We start from the raw sequence: 13,812 nt of genomic DNA on the forward strand, positions 1-13,812 counted from the left end.
CTTTGACCCCCTGTTCCATGGTGTGTAATTCTCCCACAGTGTTCATCATTGTTGAGGTGCTTTTACATTCTCATATTTCAACTGTAGTTAAAGTGTAAAATGATGTAACACTCCCTAATTACAATGAACAGAGCTCTGTTACAGCATGCACACACAATTTGGTATTTGATATGCTCTCGTGATGTCGGTGGTGAAGGGAAAGAGTGAGGACCCAAATGCAGGACAAACAGGCAGGTTTATTCCCCTGGATCGTCCAGGGCTCAGGCAAACAAGGTTCTCTGCCGTTCGGCAGGCAGACAGGGAACAAAAGGCTCTTTTCCGGCAAACATGAATCAAGGCAACTAACTATCATTGGCATCAGTAGCGTTAACTAACTAATGTTCCGGCAGGGAACAAAGGGAACCGGAGAACTTAAATACTAACACAAGACACAGGTGAAAGCAATCTACTAATGACAACTGAAACATAAAGGCACCTGGAACTAAACAGAACAGAAACAGGAAACTAACCAAAATAAGACACCAGGCAGGGCTCAGAACCGGAAACCCGGTTCAGATCCTTACAGTATTCAGTATAAAATCTCACAGTGTTTATATACCATCAAAATAGAATATTCCAATGATAATATAAATGACTTTTAATCAAAGAAAATACTTTTCTTTTCCTCCTGAAAAACACAAAAAAGCCATTTGGTTTAAAAAACAGTTCTTCTACATCATGTTTTATTTAACAGTAACAATACAAATACCTTACTTATTTAGCACATTAATAATACACAATCATTAAAGCCACATTTGTGTACAACATAGACAACATAGAACAACATAGAACTATGTTGTGTACAACATAGAATTCACAACCTGCAGGTTCAGATCATCTTAATATTACATAAAGCTACAAGCACTGCAATATCTTCTAAATATTTTTCTCACAATAATAGTCCATCCATCCATTTTCTATACCCGTTTTTAATTAATCAGGGTCACGGGGATCTGCTGGAGCCTATCCCAGCTCGATCTCGGGTGGAAGGCAGGGGTACACCCTGGACAGGTCACCAGTCCATCACAGGGCCACATATAGACACGCAAAGACAGACAACCTCACACACTCACACTCACTCCTACGGGCAATTTAGATTCACCAATCAACCTAACATACATGTTTTTGGTCTGTGGGAGGAAACCGGAGTACCCGGAGTAAACCCACGCAAGCACGGGGAGAACATGCAAACTCCACACAGAAAGGCCGGGTTACAAACCAACGACCTTCTTGCTGTGAGGCAATAGTGCTAACCACTCAGCCACCATGCTGCCCACAATAATAGTCATTCAGTTCTTTATTGTGCGGTTTAAAAAATAGATAATCTCTGAGCAACGTCATCTCTGCAATCTGGATTTTCGGTTGTACGCAGTGTTTGCAAGCCTGTAAAAGTCTGAAATGCTTGATGATTTGCTGCTTTCTTTAATCTTGCTTTAGGTAGGTCCTTTGCTGGGATGCACAGAACTTTCAGTCTCTGGAAAACAGGAATGTTTGCCTTTTATGCACAATACATTAACAGTTCTAGCTAAAATATCAAATCTGGTGCACTATATTCTTGTTCTCAACTAATCAGACTCAGCTGTCAATAATGACAGTTCAAGGCTCAAATTGATGTATATGCACTGTTTGTTTCCCCCTTCCCTACCAACAGTCAACAGAGGCTGGTTTTACAACCACAGTTGTTTTCTGGCCTTAGCCAAGAAGTTATGACTAACCAAATCATGATCCTTTCCTAATCATAAACAAGTTGTTTTGATGCTAAAAAACTGCAAACAAAAAAGAGTCAAATCCAAATAGCAGAAAACAGTGAAAACTTTGGACTTTTGCAAGCTTTTGCATCAAGGACTTGGAAAACAGTCAACTATGAAATATGCCACCACTTTACTACTGATTTTGTTTTAGTGTCAAATAAAATCCAGGTCTTGTTATTTCTGATTTAACATGAATTGCACAACCATTGAAAGGTGATACAAACCTGTACAGAAAATAAAAGCTCTTTCACACATTAAAGTGTATCAAGTAACCAAAAATTATGCAACCTACATGCTGGACAAATTGTACTGTACCTACCAGGTTGATATATTAACCATTCTAACTCTAAAGTCGCAGTTACGACATGTGACTGTACCTGTCTCAGTGTTCCTGGAGTGGCACTCACAGCATACAGCATCCACAGAGGAACTAAGAGTGTTGATGAGAGAGTAAAGAATCCTCCAATAGTGTAGCCCCACCAGGGGTACTCATAAGCGTTGTTGAAATTGAGTGGTGTATATTTCACCAGAGAGAAAAGAAATGTGAACTAAAAGAAACGCAAATAAATAAAGAAATAAAAGAAGCACAGGCTTAAAAGCAGACTGAGAATAATCAGATTACTCAGTTGGTATCACACATGGAAAAGTAAATTCACAATTAAATGTTGACATTTGACAAACTGTTGCGTAAATACACAAATACTCACAGTACAGATAGCTGGTGTGAAGTACTTCCAGCAATATTTCATAAAAGGCCATGGTCGATATCCAATCATGTCCTTTATATTATCATAATGTCGATCTGCGCCTGAAGAATACAAATATTTAGTAGGTAGTGGTATCTACATCAGGTTCATGGCCTCACACAAATTGAGAAAACACATACACACTGTAACATATTATCACCTACAGACACTGGATTATGGTCCATCATATTATTTTTTAACTGCATGACCCATATATTTGATATATTTCTACTGTGGGATCTCAACAAGCACTTAAAGTACCCTAAAACTGATCTGGCGACGCCTTAGGTGTGCTGACCACAGGTTGGGTATCACTGGTTTAAACTTGACTAATGTTCATGAGTTTATAAAGTAGGATCCAGTAGCAGCTGCAGTGTATTTTACCCAGTTCCTTACCATACACCCATCCAAGACAGACAGACTGAACAACAGCAAAAAGCAAGAGTGTCATCCCACTGCAGGCATAGTAGTCAAACAACTGGAAAATATAAAGGCCTCCCTGCAATTAAGAAGAAACAAAAACTGAAAATCAACACAATATCACAATTCTCTACACTCCATGTTAGCCCAATATGGTCCATAAAATCATGTACCATATGCAAAAGATAATTTTACAGAGGTCTATTGTTCTTGAAGATACCCCTTTTTGGTGTGTCATAGAAAAATGTTTTACTCAGGCCTTTGAATCCAAAAAAAAAAAAATCCACATTCCGCAACTACACATAGATGTTCTTTGATGAATGAAATGAAACACAAACAGGAGCGGTGTGGAGCCACCGAGCTCAGGGTCTGTTAGCGGTCCAAAGGCAGCTCCGGAGCAGCCCGGAGAATTAGCCTGGGCGACGGTCCGACGGAAACGTACTCCTAAGCAGAAGCCCACGGCTCATCACCTGCCTGTTCACGTTTCTAATAGATTTTCCCCGCTCAGCGACACACCCGCTGAGAAACCGACTCTGATAATTGGCGATTCCATAGTCAGGAACGTGAAAATAGAGACACCAGCGACCATAGTCAAATGTATTCCTGGGGCCAGAGCGGGCGACATCGAGTCAAATCTGAAGCTGCTGGCTAAGGCTAATCGTAAATATGGGAAATTATTATTCAAGTCGGCAGCAATGACACCCGATTACGCCAATCGGAGGTCACTAAAATTAATGTTGAGTCGGTGTGTAACTTTGCTAAATTAATGTCGGACTCTGTAGTTTTCTCTGGACCCCTCCCCAATCTGACCAGCGATGACATATTTAGCCGCATGTCGTCGTTCCGTCGCTGGCTGTCAAGGTGGTGTCCAGCAAACGATGTGGGCTTCATAGACAATTGGGTCACTTTCTGGGGAAAACCCGGTCTGGTAGCGAGAGACGGCATCCATCCCACTTTGAATGGTGCAGCTCTCATCTCTAGAAATTTGGCCGAGTTTATTAGCCGACCTAAAGCCTGACAATCCAGGGTGGGGACCGGGATGCAGAGACTCAGTCTAAAACGCCTCTCTGCAGTTTCCTTAGAGCCGCCGCCCCCCTCAAACCACATAGAGACTGTGTCTGCCCCTCGAACATATAAATCAAATAAATCAGAAGTTAACAGAAGAGGAGTTATTCATAAAAACCTAATAAAAATTAAGACCACTCCTCTTATTGAACAGAAAAACAGAACAGTCAGATGTGGATTATTAAATATCAGGTCTCTTTCATCTAAATCTCTGTTAGTAAATGATTTGATAACTGATCACCAAATTGACCTACTTTATCTTACTGAAACCTGGTTACAGCAGGATGAATATGTCAGTCTGAATGAATCAACCCCCCTCAGTCATAAAAATTATCATGTTCCTCGAAGCACAGGTCGAGGTGGAGGAGTAGCTACAATCTTCCACTCAAACTTATTATTAAACTTTCATCCTCAGAACAATTTTAACTCATTTGAGAGCCTCACTCTTAGTCTCTCACATCCAAACTGGAAAACACAAAAACCAGTTCTACTTGTCATTGTGTACCGTCCACCTGTTCCTTACTCAGAGTTTTTAACTGAATTTCCTGACTTCCTGTCTGATTTAGTGCTTAGATCAGATAAAGTCATTATAGTGGGAGATTTTAACATTCATGTAGATGTTGAAAATAACAGCCTCAGCATTGCATTTAATTCTATATTAGATTCAATTGGATTCATTCAAAATGTTAATAAACCCACCCACTGTTTCAATCACACCCTTGATCTTGTTCTGACCTATGGCATCGAATTTGAACATCTAATACTTTTTCCCCCAAATCCTGTTTTGTCAGATCATTCTTTAATAACTTTTGAATTTAAAATGATGGATCATGCAGCGTTTGGAAGAAAATTCCACTACAGCAGATGTTTATCCGACAACGCTGTTAATAAATTTAAGAAAATGATTCCATCTTTATTTACATCTATGCCAAGTATAAACATAGTGGAGGGCAGCTGCTTCAATCCCACTCCCTACCAAATTGATCATGTTGTTGACAGTGCTGTAGCCTCACTGCGTGAAATGCTTGATTCTGCAGCCCCTCTGAAAAAGAAGTTAGTGAATCAGAGAAGACTAGCCCCATGGTATAATTTACATATTCGTACCTTAAAGCAGGCATCACAAAGGCTGGAAAGGAAGTGGCATTCCACAAACTTAGAGGAAATTTTTCTAGCCTGGAAAATCAGTGTACTAACATATAAAAAAGCTCTCCGTAAAGCCAGAACTGCATACTATTCATCACTAATAGAGGAAAATAAGAACAATCCCAAGTTTCTTTTCAGCACTGTAGCCAGGCTGACAAAAAGTCACAGCTCTGTTGAGCCCAGTGTTCCCTTAGCTCTCAGCAGTGATGAATTTATGAGTTTCTTTACAAATAAAATCACAACTATTAGAGATAAAATTCAGCAGGTGCTTCCTATACCTGCAACAAATGAATCTTCTACTACAGTAGCTCTTGAATCATCTGTAGGACCTTATGTTTAGACTGCTTCTCTCCTATAGATCTCTCTGAATTTACATCAGTAGTTGCTTCATCGAAATCATCAACGTGTCTCTTAGACCCCATCCCGACTAGACTGCTTAAAGACACCCTGCCATTAATGAACTCATCTTTATTAGACTTGGTAAATTTATCTCTAGTATCAGGCTACGTACCACAGGCCTTTAAGACTGCAGTAATCAAACCTTTACTCAAAAAGCCTAGTCTTGATCCAGGAGTCTTGGCTAATTATAGACCAATATCCAACCTGCCATTTATTTCTAAAATCCTAGAAAAAGCTGTTGCTAACCAGCTATCAGACCACTTACACAGGAATGAACTATTTGAAGATTTTCAATCAGGATTTAGAGCACATCATAGTACAGAAACAGCACTGTTGAAAGTTACCAACGATCTTCTCTTAGCCTCAGATAATGGACTTGTTTCAATACTTGTCCTCCTAGACCTTAGTGCAGCATTCGACACCATTGACCACAACATCTTATTACAGAGACTGGAGCATGTGATTGGTATCAGAGGAACAGTGTTAAAGTGGTTCCAATCCTATTTATCGGACAGATTCCAGTTTGTTCATGTCCATGATGAACCTTCCACACGAACAAAAGTTAGTTATGGAGTTCCACAAGGCTCCGTGCTAGGACCAATTCTGTTCACCCTGTACATGCTTCCTTTAGGATATGTCATTAGGAAGCACTCTATTAATTACCACTGCTATGTAGATGACACTCAGTTATATCTATCTATTAAACCTTTTAACACAAACCAGTTAACCAGACTTCAAGCCTGTCTAACTGACATAAAGGCCTGGATGACCAGTAACTTTTTACTTTTAAACTCGGAGAAAACAAAAGTCATTACATTTGGGCCAAAAAATCTCAGAAATAACTTTTCTCAAATTATAGCTACTCTAGATGGCATAACCCTGGCCTCTAGCACTACTGATATTTTTGACCAGGACATGTCCTTTAACTCACACATAAAACAAATCTCTAGAACTGCATTCTTTCACCTGCGCAACATTTCCAAAATTAGGAACATCCTGTCTCAAAATGATGCAGAAAAACTAGTCCATGCATTTGTTACCTCAAGGCTAGATTACTGTAACTCATTACTATCTGGATGTCCCAATATCTCCATAAAAAGCCTCCAATTAATCCAGAATGCTGTAGCCAGAGTCCTGACAGGAACTAGCAGGAGAGATCATATTTCTCCTATATTGGCTTCTCTTCATTGGCTCCCTGTAAAATATAGAATAGTTTTTAAAATCCTTCTTCTCACATACAAATCCTGTCATAATCAAGCTCCTTCATACCTTAAAGACCTCATAGTACCATATTATCCCAATAGACCACTTCGCTCTCAGAGTGCAGGTCTACTTGTGGTTCCCAGAGTTCTCAAAAGCAGAATGGGAGGCAGAGCCTTTAGCTATCAAGCTCCTCTCCTGTGGAACCAGCTCCCAGCCTGGGTTCAGGAGGCAGACACTCTCTATACTTTTAAGGCTAGACTTAAAACCTTCCTCTTTGACAAAGCGTATAGTTAGGGCTGGCTTCAGGCAACCCTGAACCATCCCTTAGTTATGCTGCTATAGGCCTAGACTGCCCGAGGACCATCGGTGCACTGAGCTCCCCTACCCTAACCCCCCCTCCCTTCCCCTCCCCTCTCTTCTCTCCTCCCACCTCATGTATATTCCACCATTGAATGTTACTAACCTTGTGCTCTCTCTCTCCCCCAGTTTGTGCTCTCTCCCTCTCTCTCTGTTCTCTCTGTACCTTCTGCAGGTGCCCCTGGTCCTGGAGCTGTATATCGCTGATGTGCAGTTACTGACCCCACCAACCTGCAGTGTCTATTTGTTGTTTATTGTTGCTGTTCTTTTCTCTCTGCTCTAGCCATTCACCCCAACCGGTCGAGGCAGATGGCCGCCCAAACTGAGCCCGGTTCTGCTGGAGGTTTTTTCTTCCGTTAAAAGGGAGTTTTTCCTCTCCACTGTCGCCAAGTGCTTGCTCATAACGGAATTGTTGGGTTTTTAGTTTTAGTTTTTGTAAAGTGCCTTGAGATGATTTGTATTGTGATTTGGCGCTATACAAATAAAATTGAATTGAATTGAATTGAATTGAATAGAACACCATGACACACCATGACACACTGAAGCTGGTCTTGTTCATGGTGTTCATGGTGTTATATTGGTAGTAGTAGTAGATTTACTACAAAACACAATATTATTACAGCAAATTGAGAAGCTGGTTCATGTACCCAGGCTCTTTCAAGCCCAGAAACACCTCTTTTATATTTTGGCCTAACCCTTCCAAAATCAGTGCCAGGATTTTGGCCTAACCAAATTCTCTTGTGGATGCCTCCTTCGTGATCCTTGTATCATAAGACAGACCCCTGTGTAGCTGAACCTGCTCCTCTCCCTTACTAACAAAAGCTTAATTGATTAACAAAATCCTTATCATAAGCCTCTTACCTCTGTAACCATCAGAAGGCCAACAAAGAAACTTGCAGTACAAATGGCAAGTAGGAGGAGTTTACGGTGATAGTTGTTTTGAAAGAGTGAGGGATATATGTCAGAGATGGTGGTGACCAAAGCTTCTTGATATACAAACTGTGGTAATGAAATGAAATGAAATGATTTTTTGTATTATTAGAAAAGCATTGTATAATGGTGTCTAAATTTAGTAAATTCCACACAAGATTAATATGTAGTCCTACCTCGCTGTCTAATCCAAGGAAGATGATCATAATGAAGAAGAAAACAGCCCAGAGCTGAGGAAGTGGCATTAAAGCCACAGCACGAGGATAAGCAATGAATGCTAACCCTGGGCCTACAAAGATAAATAGGGAAATATTATTATTCTACTAATATTATTGTCCAAACAGTTTTAGTGTGGGTTTCTGTCAAGTATCATTAACCTTACTTACCGGATTCAGCCACAATTGATATATCAACACCTTGCTCCTTTGCCATGAATCCCAGTACAGAGAAGATGGCAAAACCAGCTATGAAACTGGTGAAACTATTTAACAAGCACAGGCAAAAGCTGTCTCTGTAGGCGGAATATTGAAAAATTTGTGAATTGTGATTAGTGGTAAGTATTTTGAACAAAAACTTTAACTGAGCACAGTCAGTGTAGATGAAAAAAATACAAACCTGTAGCAGTTGTTATTGTACTTGTTGTAACTTCCTAAAGCTGTCAGGACACCTGTGCAAACTCCATAGGAGTAGAAAATTTGGCTGCCTGCGTCCATCCATACCTAAGGGATTTGGGTGTGTTTACTGTATATGCTCTAAATATTAGTCACATACTACTTATTTCTAGTTCACATACTACTTATTTCTACTCATGAGAATACATTTTTATTGACTGTATCTGCCAATGTGGAAACTGATTATACTGAAGTATTTACAAAACATTTAAGTCTTTAAATTAAGTTATTACCCTTATTAGTCCCATAGTGGGGAAATTGCATTACCACCCAAAGTGCACACACACAGCAGTGAATACACACACCATGAACACACACCAGGGGCAGTGGGCAGCCATTGCTGCGGCACCCGGGGGAGCAGTTGGGGGTTTGGTGCCTTGCTCAAGGGTCTCATCTCAGTCATGGTATTGAAGGTGGAGAGAGCGCTGGCTATTCATTCCACTGTCATGTTCCGGAAATTAGATTTCCGGTTTGGAGGTTTTTTATTTTGAAGGATCTACTGGAAGTTTTGGACTATACATGTGACTTGGGTTAATGGCTGATTTGTGTCACCTGTGACCTAGGGTTTAAATTGCAGGGATCAGGGGAACACAAATTGCCGGATTGTCTGTTGCCATTCAGCGAAGAGGTTTCATGACGGATGTGCTCGAAATCAAGGCCACTGTCGGAGGAATCATTCAGTTTCGACAGGTACTGTGTTTCTACCCTTACTATCTTAGGGGTTTTTTATATACGGGAAAACTGTCTTTACTTCGAGGAGGACCGGAGGAGTCCCCAGCTTACTTCGACGGCCGGGTTACTACGCTATCGACTGGTGGTACAACTCCGTTGGCGTTAACGTTGTTTCTCGGTTCCTGTCGTCTCTACGGTGAGGATTAAGACCCGGCGGGGGGGACGCCTATTCTAAAGTGGATTAGTTCCTGACTGTTTTTGGACACCCAAAGGGAACGGCGTGACGCTGACTGTGCTCCCTCCACCCGGGAGAGTCAGGTGTATCGCCTTTCCTGTTAAGCCGTGTTTCTCTGTGACTGCCATTCACTCATATGTTTTGTTCCCTTTTCTGAGTTTCCACTACCCGGACCTCGGTCAGACCGCCGAGGGAAAAGCATCCGCCAGATATTGCTCTGCGGGCCCAAACGGACGACAACTCATCTCCGAAGACCAACTAGGTGGTACCGGGTCTGGCCTTCGGAGCAACCACTCTAGCAGCTCATCTCTTGGTCAGACTGTCATCACTCCAGGTCGCTGAGACCCTCCTAATTTTCCTTTCTGTTATTTCCAAATAAAGTTGGCGAAGAGCTTGTACTCTGCTTCAGGGTCTTGTTGTTGATGGAGTCGTGATCCATACAATTTTGGTATACAAACCATGACATCCACCCCACCGACAATTCCTGCCGGTCCTGACACTCAAACCCGCAAAAGTCCGACTCTCTATCCATTAGGCCACGACTGCCCCATAATGAGTTTCCTATTATTATACCCTTGCAGTACATTTGTGGTTTTGAGTGAAATGTCTTAAATATTCATCTCATGTGCTGTCATGGTGCGGACATTCATTTTACCATAGGCCATCACTTTGACAATCCCCTAAATTTTCTAAACTCTTTGTGTTGTTTATAGTTATCGTAACTGCATAGTAAAGTGAAGAGAGCAACTCGGTGCACAAAATAAGACACCAAGCAACACCTTCTTTCCTTGGCCTTATATAACTACAGCTATTCACACAGATAACCTGGGGATCTGTTGTCAAAATTATCTAGTGTGCATACCTGCTGCCCCCCCTGTCCACATCCCTGCAACTCTCACACATTATACAAAAACATAGTTAGTGAACATAAGCCAGGAAGCAATTACATTCCATTCACTAAATATGTCACAAAACAAAACAGTAGTACATGAATGGAATTTGTAGTAGGGAGGGTCTAATGGTAATGATAATTGCATCAAAAGGTAAATTTATGACAGCAGTACCTGTGGATCAGTCAGACGGGATAGGTCTGGGTACAGGTAGAATATAATCCCATCTTTGGCACCTGGTAATGTAAGACCACGAACAACCAACACCACTAGCATAACATATGGAAGTATGGCTGTGAAGTAGACCACCTAAGACAGAACAAACAACCAAACTTTGAGTCACTTTTTACATTAAATCAGACATTACAAATTAACATCAACATTTTGCTGTACCTTTCCTGTGGACTTCACTCCATTCCAAACACAGAAATAACACATTGTCCAGGCAAGAAGTAAACAAAGGGCCAAGTCCCAACGAATATTTCCAATGTTATCAATTCCACTGGACAGGCCCAAGATTCTTCTCCTGTAACAAACCTTATTAAGACTCATACAAAAACAAAAACAGCAACCATTATATAATGATTTAATTCATGATACTTACTCCCAAAATTCAACGACTGAAGATGTACTATTTGTGTATAGGTGCAGAGTGGATGTCTGATTGGGGCCATGCTCAAAACAGCCATCTTATGTGGTGAAAAAAAAGAAGTTTTGAAAAGTGTATGACAAAGTCAGCATAATGCAGGGGTTTATGTTTCACATATGGAAAATAAAGTTTTTATTCCACCTGTGTTCCAGCTGTTCTGACAGCTTGCCCATGGAAGCTCAGACCTGAAGGACATGAACAGGTAGAGAAATGTCCAAGCTAGGATGATGATGTAATACATCCCAGTGTACAAAACAACCACTTGGCTTCCATAACCTAAGCCTGTAGAGACAAATTGTGTTTATATGCAGCAATTTTCAGTAGCAATTAAATTTGATGGCACTTTTATTGTCACATTATATTGTTTTTAAACTTTTTTTTTTTATTTTGCAGAAAAATATGAAATTATGAACACTGTCAGGCTCTACCTGCAAAAAGGGGGCATATTTTTATCCAACATGTTATTCCACCCTGACTGGTGTATTGGCCCAGTGATGTCTCCAGGAAGAAGAGTGGTATGCCACAGGTGAACAAGAACAAAACATAAGGTACAAAGAAAGCCCCTTTAAAATAAAAATAAAACATATTGTTAAAATGTTGATAATATGCAATCTAAGATTGTGTAATCTGTGTGTAGGCACTTGAATAATTTAGTATTGCTTGTCTTTAGCATTTATATCGATGGAATTTTTTAAAAATCAAATAACCTTAGTCATTTCTTAGTCATAAAACACAGCATTAGCAATCTAAACGCAATCTTAATCCATGGAAAGGCAACCAACAATAGTCTTTTGTGCATGCTGTACACCTGGCCACAACAACAAAGATTTACTGTACCTCCTCCATTTTTGTAGCAAAGGTATGGAAACCTCCAGACATTTCCTAGACCAACAATGTGCCCGACCACTGCCAGGACAAACTCCACCTTACTGGCCCACTGTTCCCTCTGCTGAGAGTTGGGTCGACTTTGTACTGGTCTAATTCCAGTAGTGCTTATCTGATTCATTTTCACCTTTGTGGTCCATTTCAAACATTATTAAAAGGTACATTTATAATACAATAGATAACACGAAGCAGAACTTGAGCTATATTACACAAGGAAACGGGTTGGTTTTGATTCAAACAGTGTTTAAAATTATTAGGATTTTCTTTAATGTTATCAGGTGTCATTTCACATAAATTTATTTCTTCCATACTAGATACTAGACTTGCGCAGGGTTAAAATTACATGTGTAACCTTCAAAAAAAATATATGAAAACATAAAACTTGCACTACATGCAAAGTGATCAAGGTTTTCGTATCGATCATTCAGAGAGAAACATGAATGTTTACTGCAAATCTCTAAAAATCATAAACTAATGAGAATTCATACCTGAAATATGCACACTTTGAGGTGTTCTCTCCTTTGAAAATTATTCTCCAAAAGAAAATACTTCAGCCTTTCTAAAAATGAGTTGACATAGGTTTCTGTGAGGAGGGGCCAATGAGACCAGTACTACCAGTCTTTTTTTTCTGGAAACAACAAAACAGGGCACACAGTATTTGGTGCCAACTGGCTCACCTTTATTTTAAGATTACTAACTTGTATGCACCACATTTTTTTCCTTCTTGTTATTCTGTAAATTTGAAAGAACTGGGACTGGTTTTATTTTATGAATCAATAGTAATCATTTTTTTAATGAAATCAATTATTTAAACAGTTTTTCTCACACACAACTTAAAAAAACAATTATTTTCAGTTTCCAGTTTAATTCCTCACATTTGCACTTAAATGCCACAAAGTATCACTGTGTGGCAGGGTTATTACATGTTATTTAATTCCAGATACATTTATATTGTGTTTTTAAGACAACTTTAAAATGAGTTTGAAGGCTGCCTTAAACCAGTTTTTCCTCTCTTCTCATGTGTGTCAAGTTGCGTAACAAGAGAAATCAAAGCATCTAATCAGATGATAGTATTTGTAAACTCATTGTCCAGCCATCCATCCTAATTCCAGTCTCTCTGCAGCACACCTCATTCCAGACTTGAGTCACGACTTGCACTCAAGTCATAAATATGATTACTTTAGACTCAACCTGACAGAAATTATTTCTAATTTCATAATTTCAAGTCAAACCATTAATCATAGTTTGAATATCCACATGCAAACAAGGAGGTGCGGTGCTAAGTTAACAATGATGTAACTGATTACTAAGCAACTTGCAGACATAAGTGAAAAATGAGCCAAAACACGTAAGGTGGCACACACAATGGGATACGTATGTATACGGAAATGTATCTTTTAAGAAACCAGGTATTTCTTAGCAGAGTCACGTTTAATTTGTATCAGTGTGACAAAAGGTTAGAGGTAAGTTATTGAAAAGTATTTTCAGTGTTTCTCACAAATATCACTAGTTCAGGCAGCCATCAAAAACATAGTGTGGGACAGAAAGAGCTCAGAGCAGGGGAAACGCAGGGCAAACCAAATATCAAAACCAGGGAAAGGACATAGTTCATACACAACATAAGCAGACAAGAAAAAAGGGACATGTTGACCAGTTCCACAGCAATAGAGTTTGTACCCAGGCAAAGTGAGAAAACTAGCTGTAGTTAAGAAGAACTAGAGTCCAGGACAAAAATTGAATTCAATTCAATACAATTC

At 39.9% G+C, this 13,812-nt stretch overlaps 1 protein-coding gene across 1 annotated transcript; it reads right to left on the bottom strand.

Annotated features, from left to right (window-relative positions):
• Window positions 1-1,348: 1,348 nt before the first annotated feature.
• LOC113130024 (sodium- and chloride-dependent GABA transporter 2-like) lies at window positions 1,349-12,176 on the bottom strand. The gene is made up of 14 exons (XM_026306308.1): window positions 12,008-12,176; window positions 11,599-11,733; window positions 11,278-11,452; window positions 11,126-11,161; window positions 10,915-11,047; window positions 10,696-10,830; window positions 8,669-8,772; window positions 8,440-8,564; window positions 8,230-8,342; window positions 7,985-8,122; window positions 2,933-3,035; window positions 2,498-2,598; window positions 2,168-2,338; window positions 1,349-1,513 (listed from the first exon to the last, which is right to left on the bottom strand). Exons 1-14 carry the CDS (start codon window positions 12,174-12,176, stop codon window positions 1,349-1,351), a joined length of 1,803 nt encoding a protein of 600 aa, XP_026162093.1.
• Window positions 12,177-13,812: the final 1,636 nt, after the last annotated feature.

This window comes from Mastacembelus armatus, chromosome 5 (genome assembly GCF_900324485.2).
Source record: "Mastacembelus armatus chromosome 5, fMasArm1.2, whole genome shotgun sequence".
Lineage (NCBI taxonomy): Eukaryota > Metazoa > Chordata > Actinopteri > Synbranchiformes > Mastacembelidae > Mastacembelus > Mastacembelus armatus.

Bases quoted from the DNA above. Each gene is read 5' to 3' on its own strand.
- LOC113130024 (XM_026306308.1), bottom strand. From the start codon at position 12,176: ATGAATCAGATAAGCACTACTGGAATTAGACCAGTACAAAGTCGACCC. The intron at 11,048-11,125 runs GTAAGTATCATG...GGTTTGTTACAG, and splicing joins TCAGTCGTTGAATTTTGGGA to GAGAAGAATCTTGGGCCTGT. The intron at 2,339-2,497 runs GTGAGTATTTGT...CGTTTCTTTTAG, and splicing joins TCACACCAGCTATCTGTACT to TTCACATTTCTTTTCTCTCT.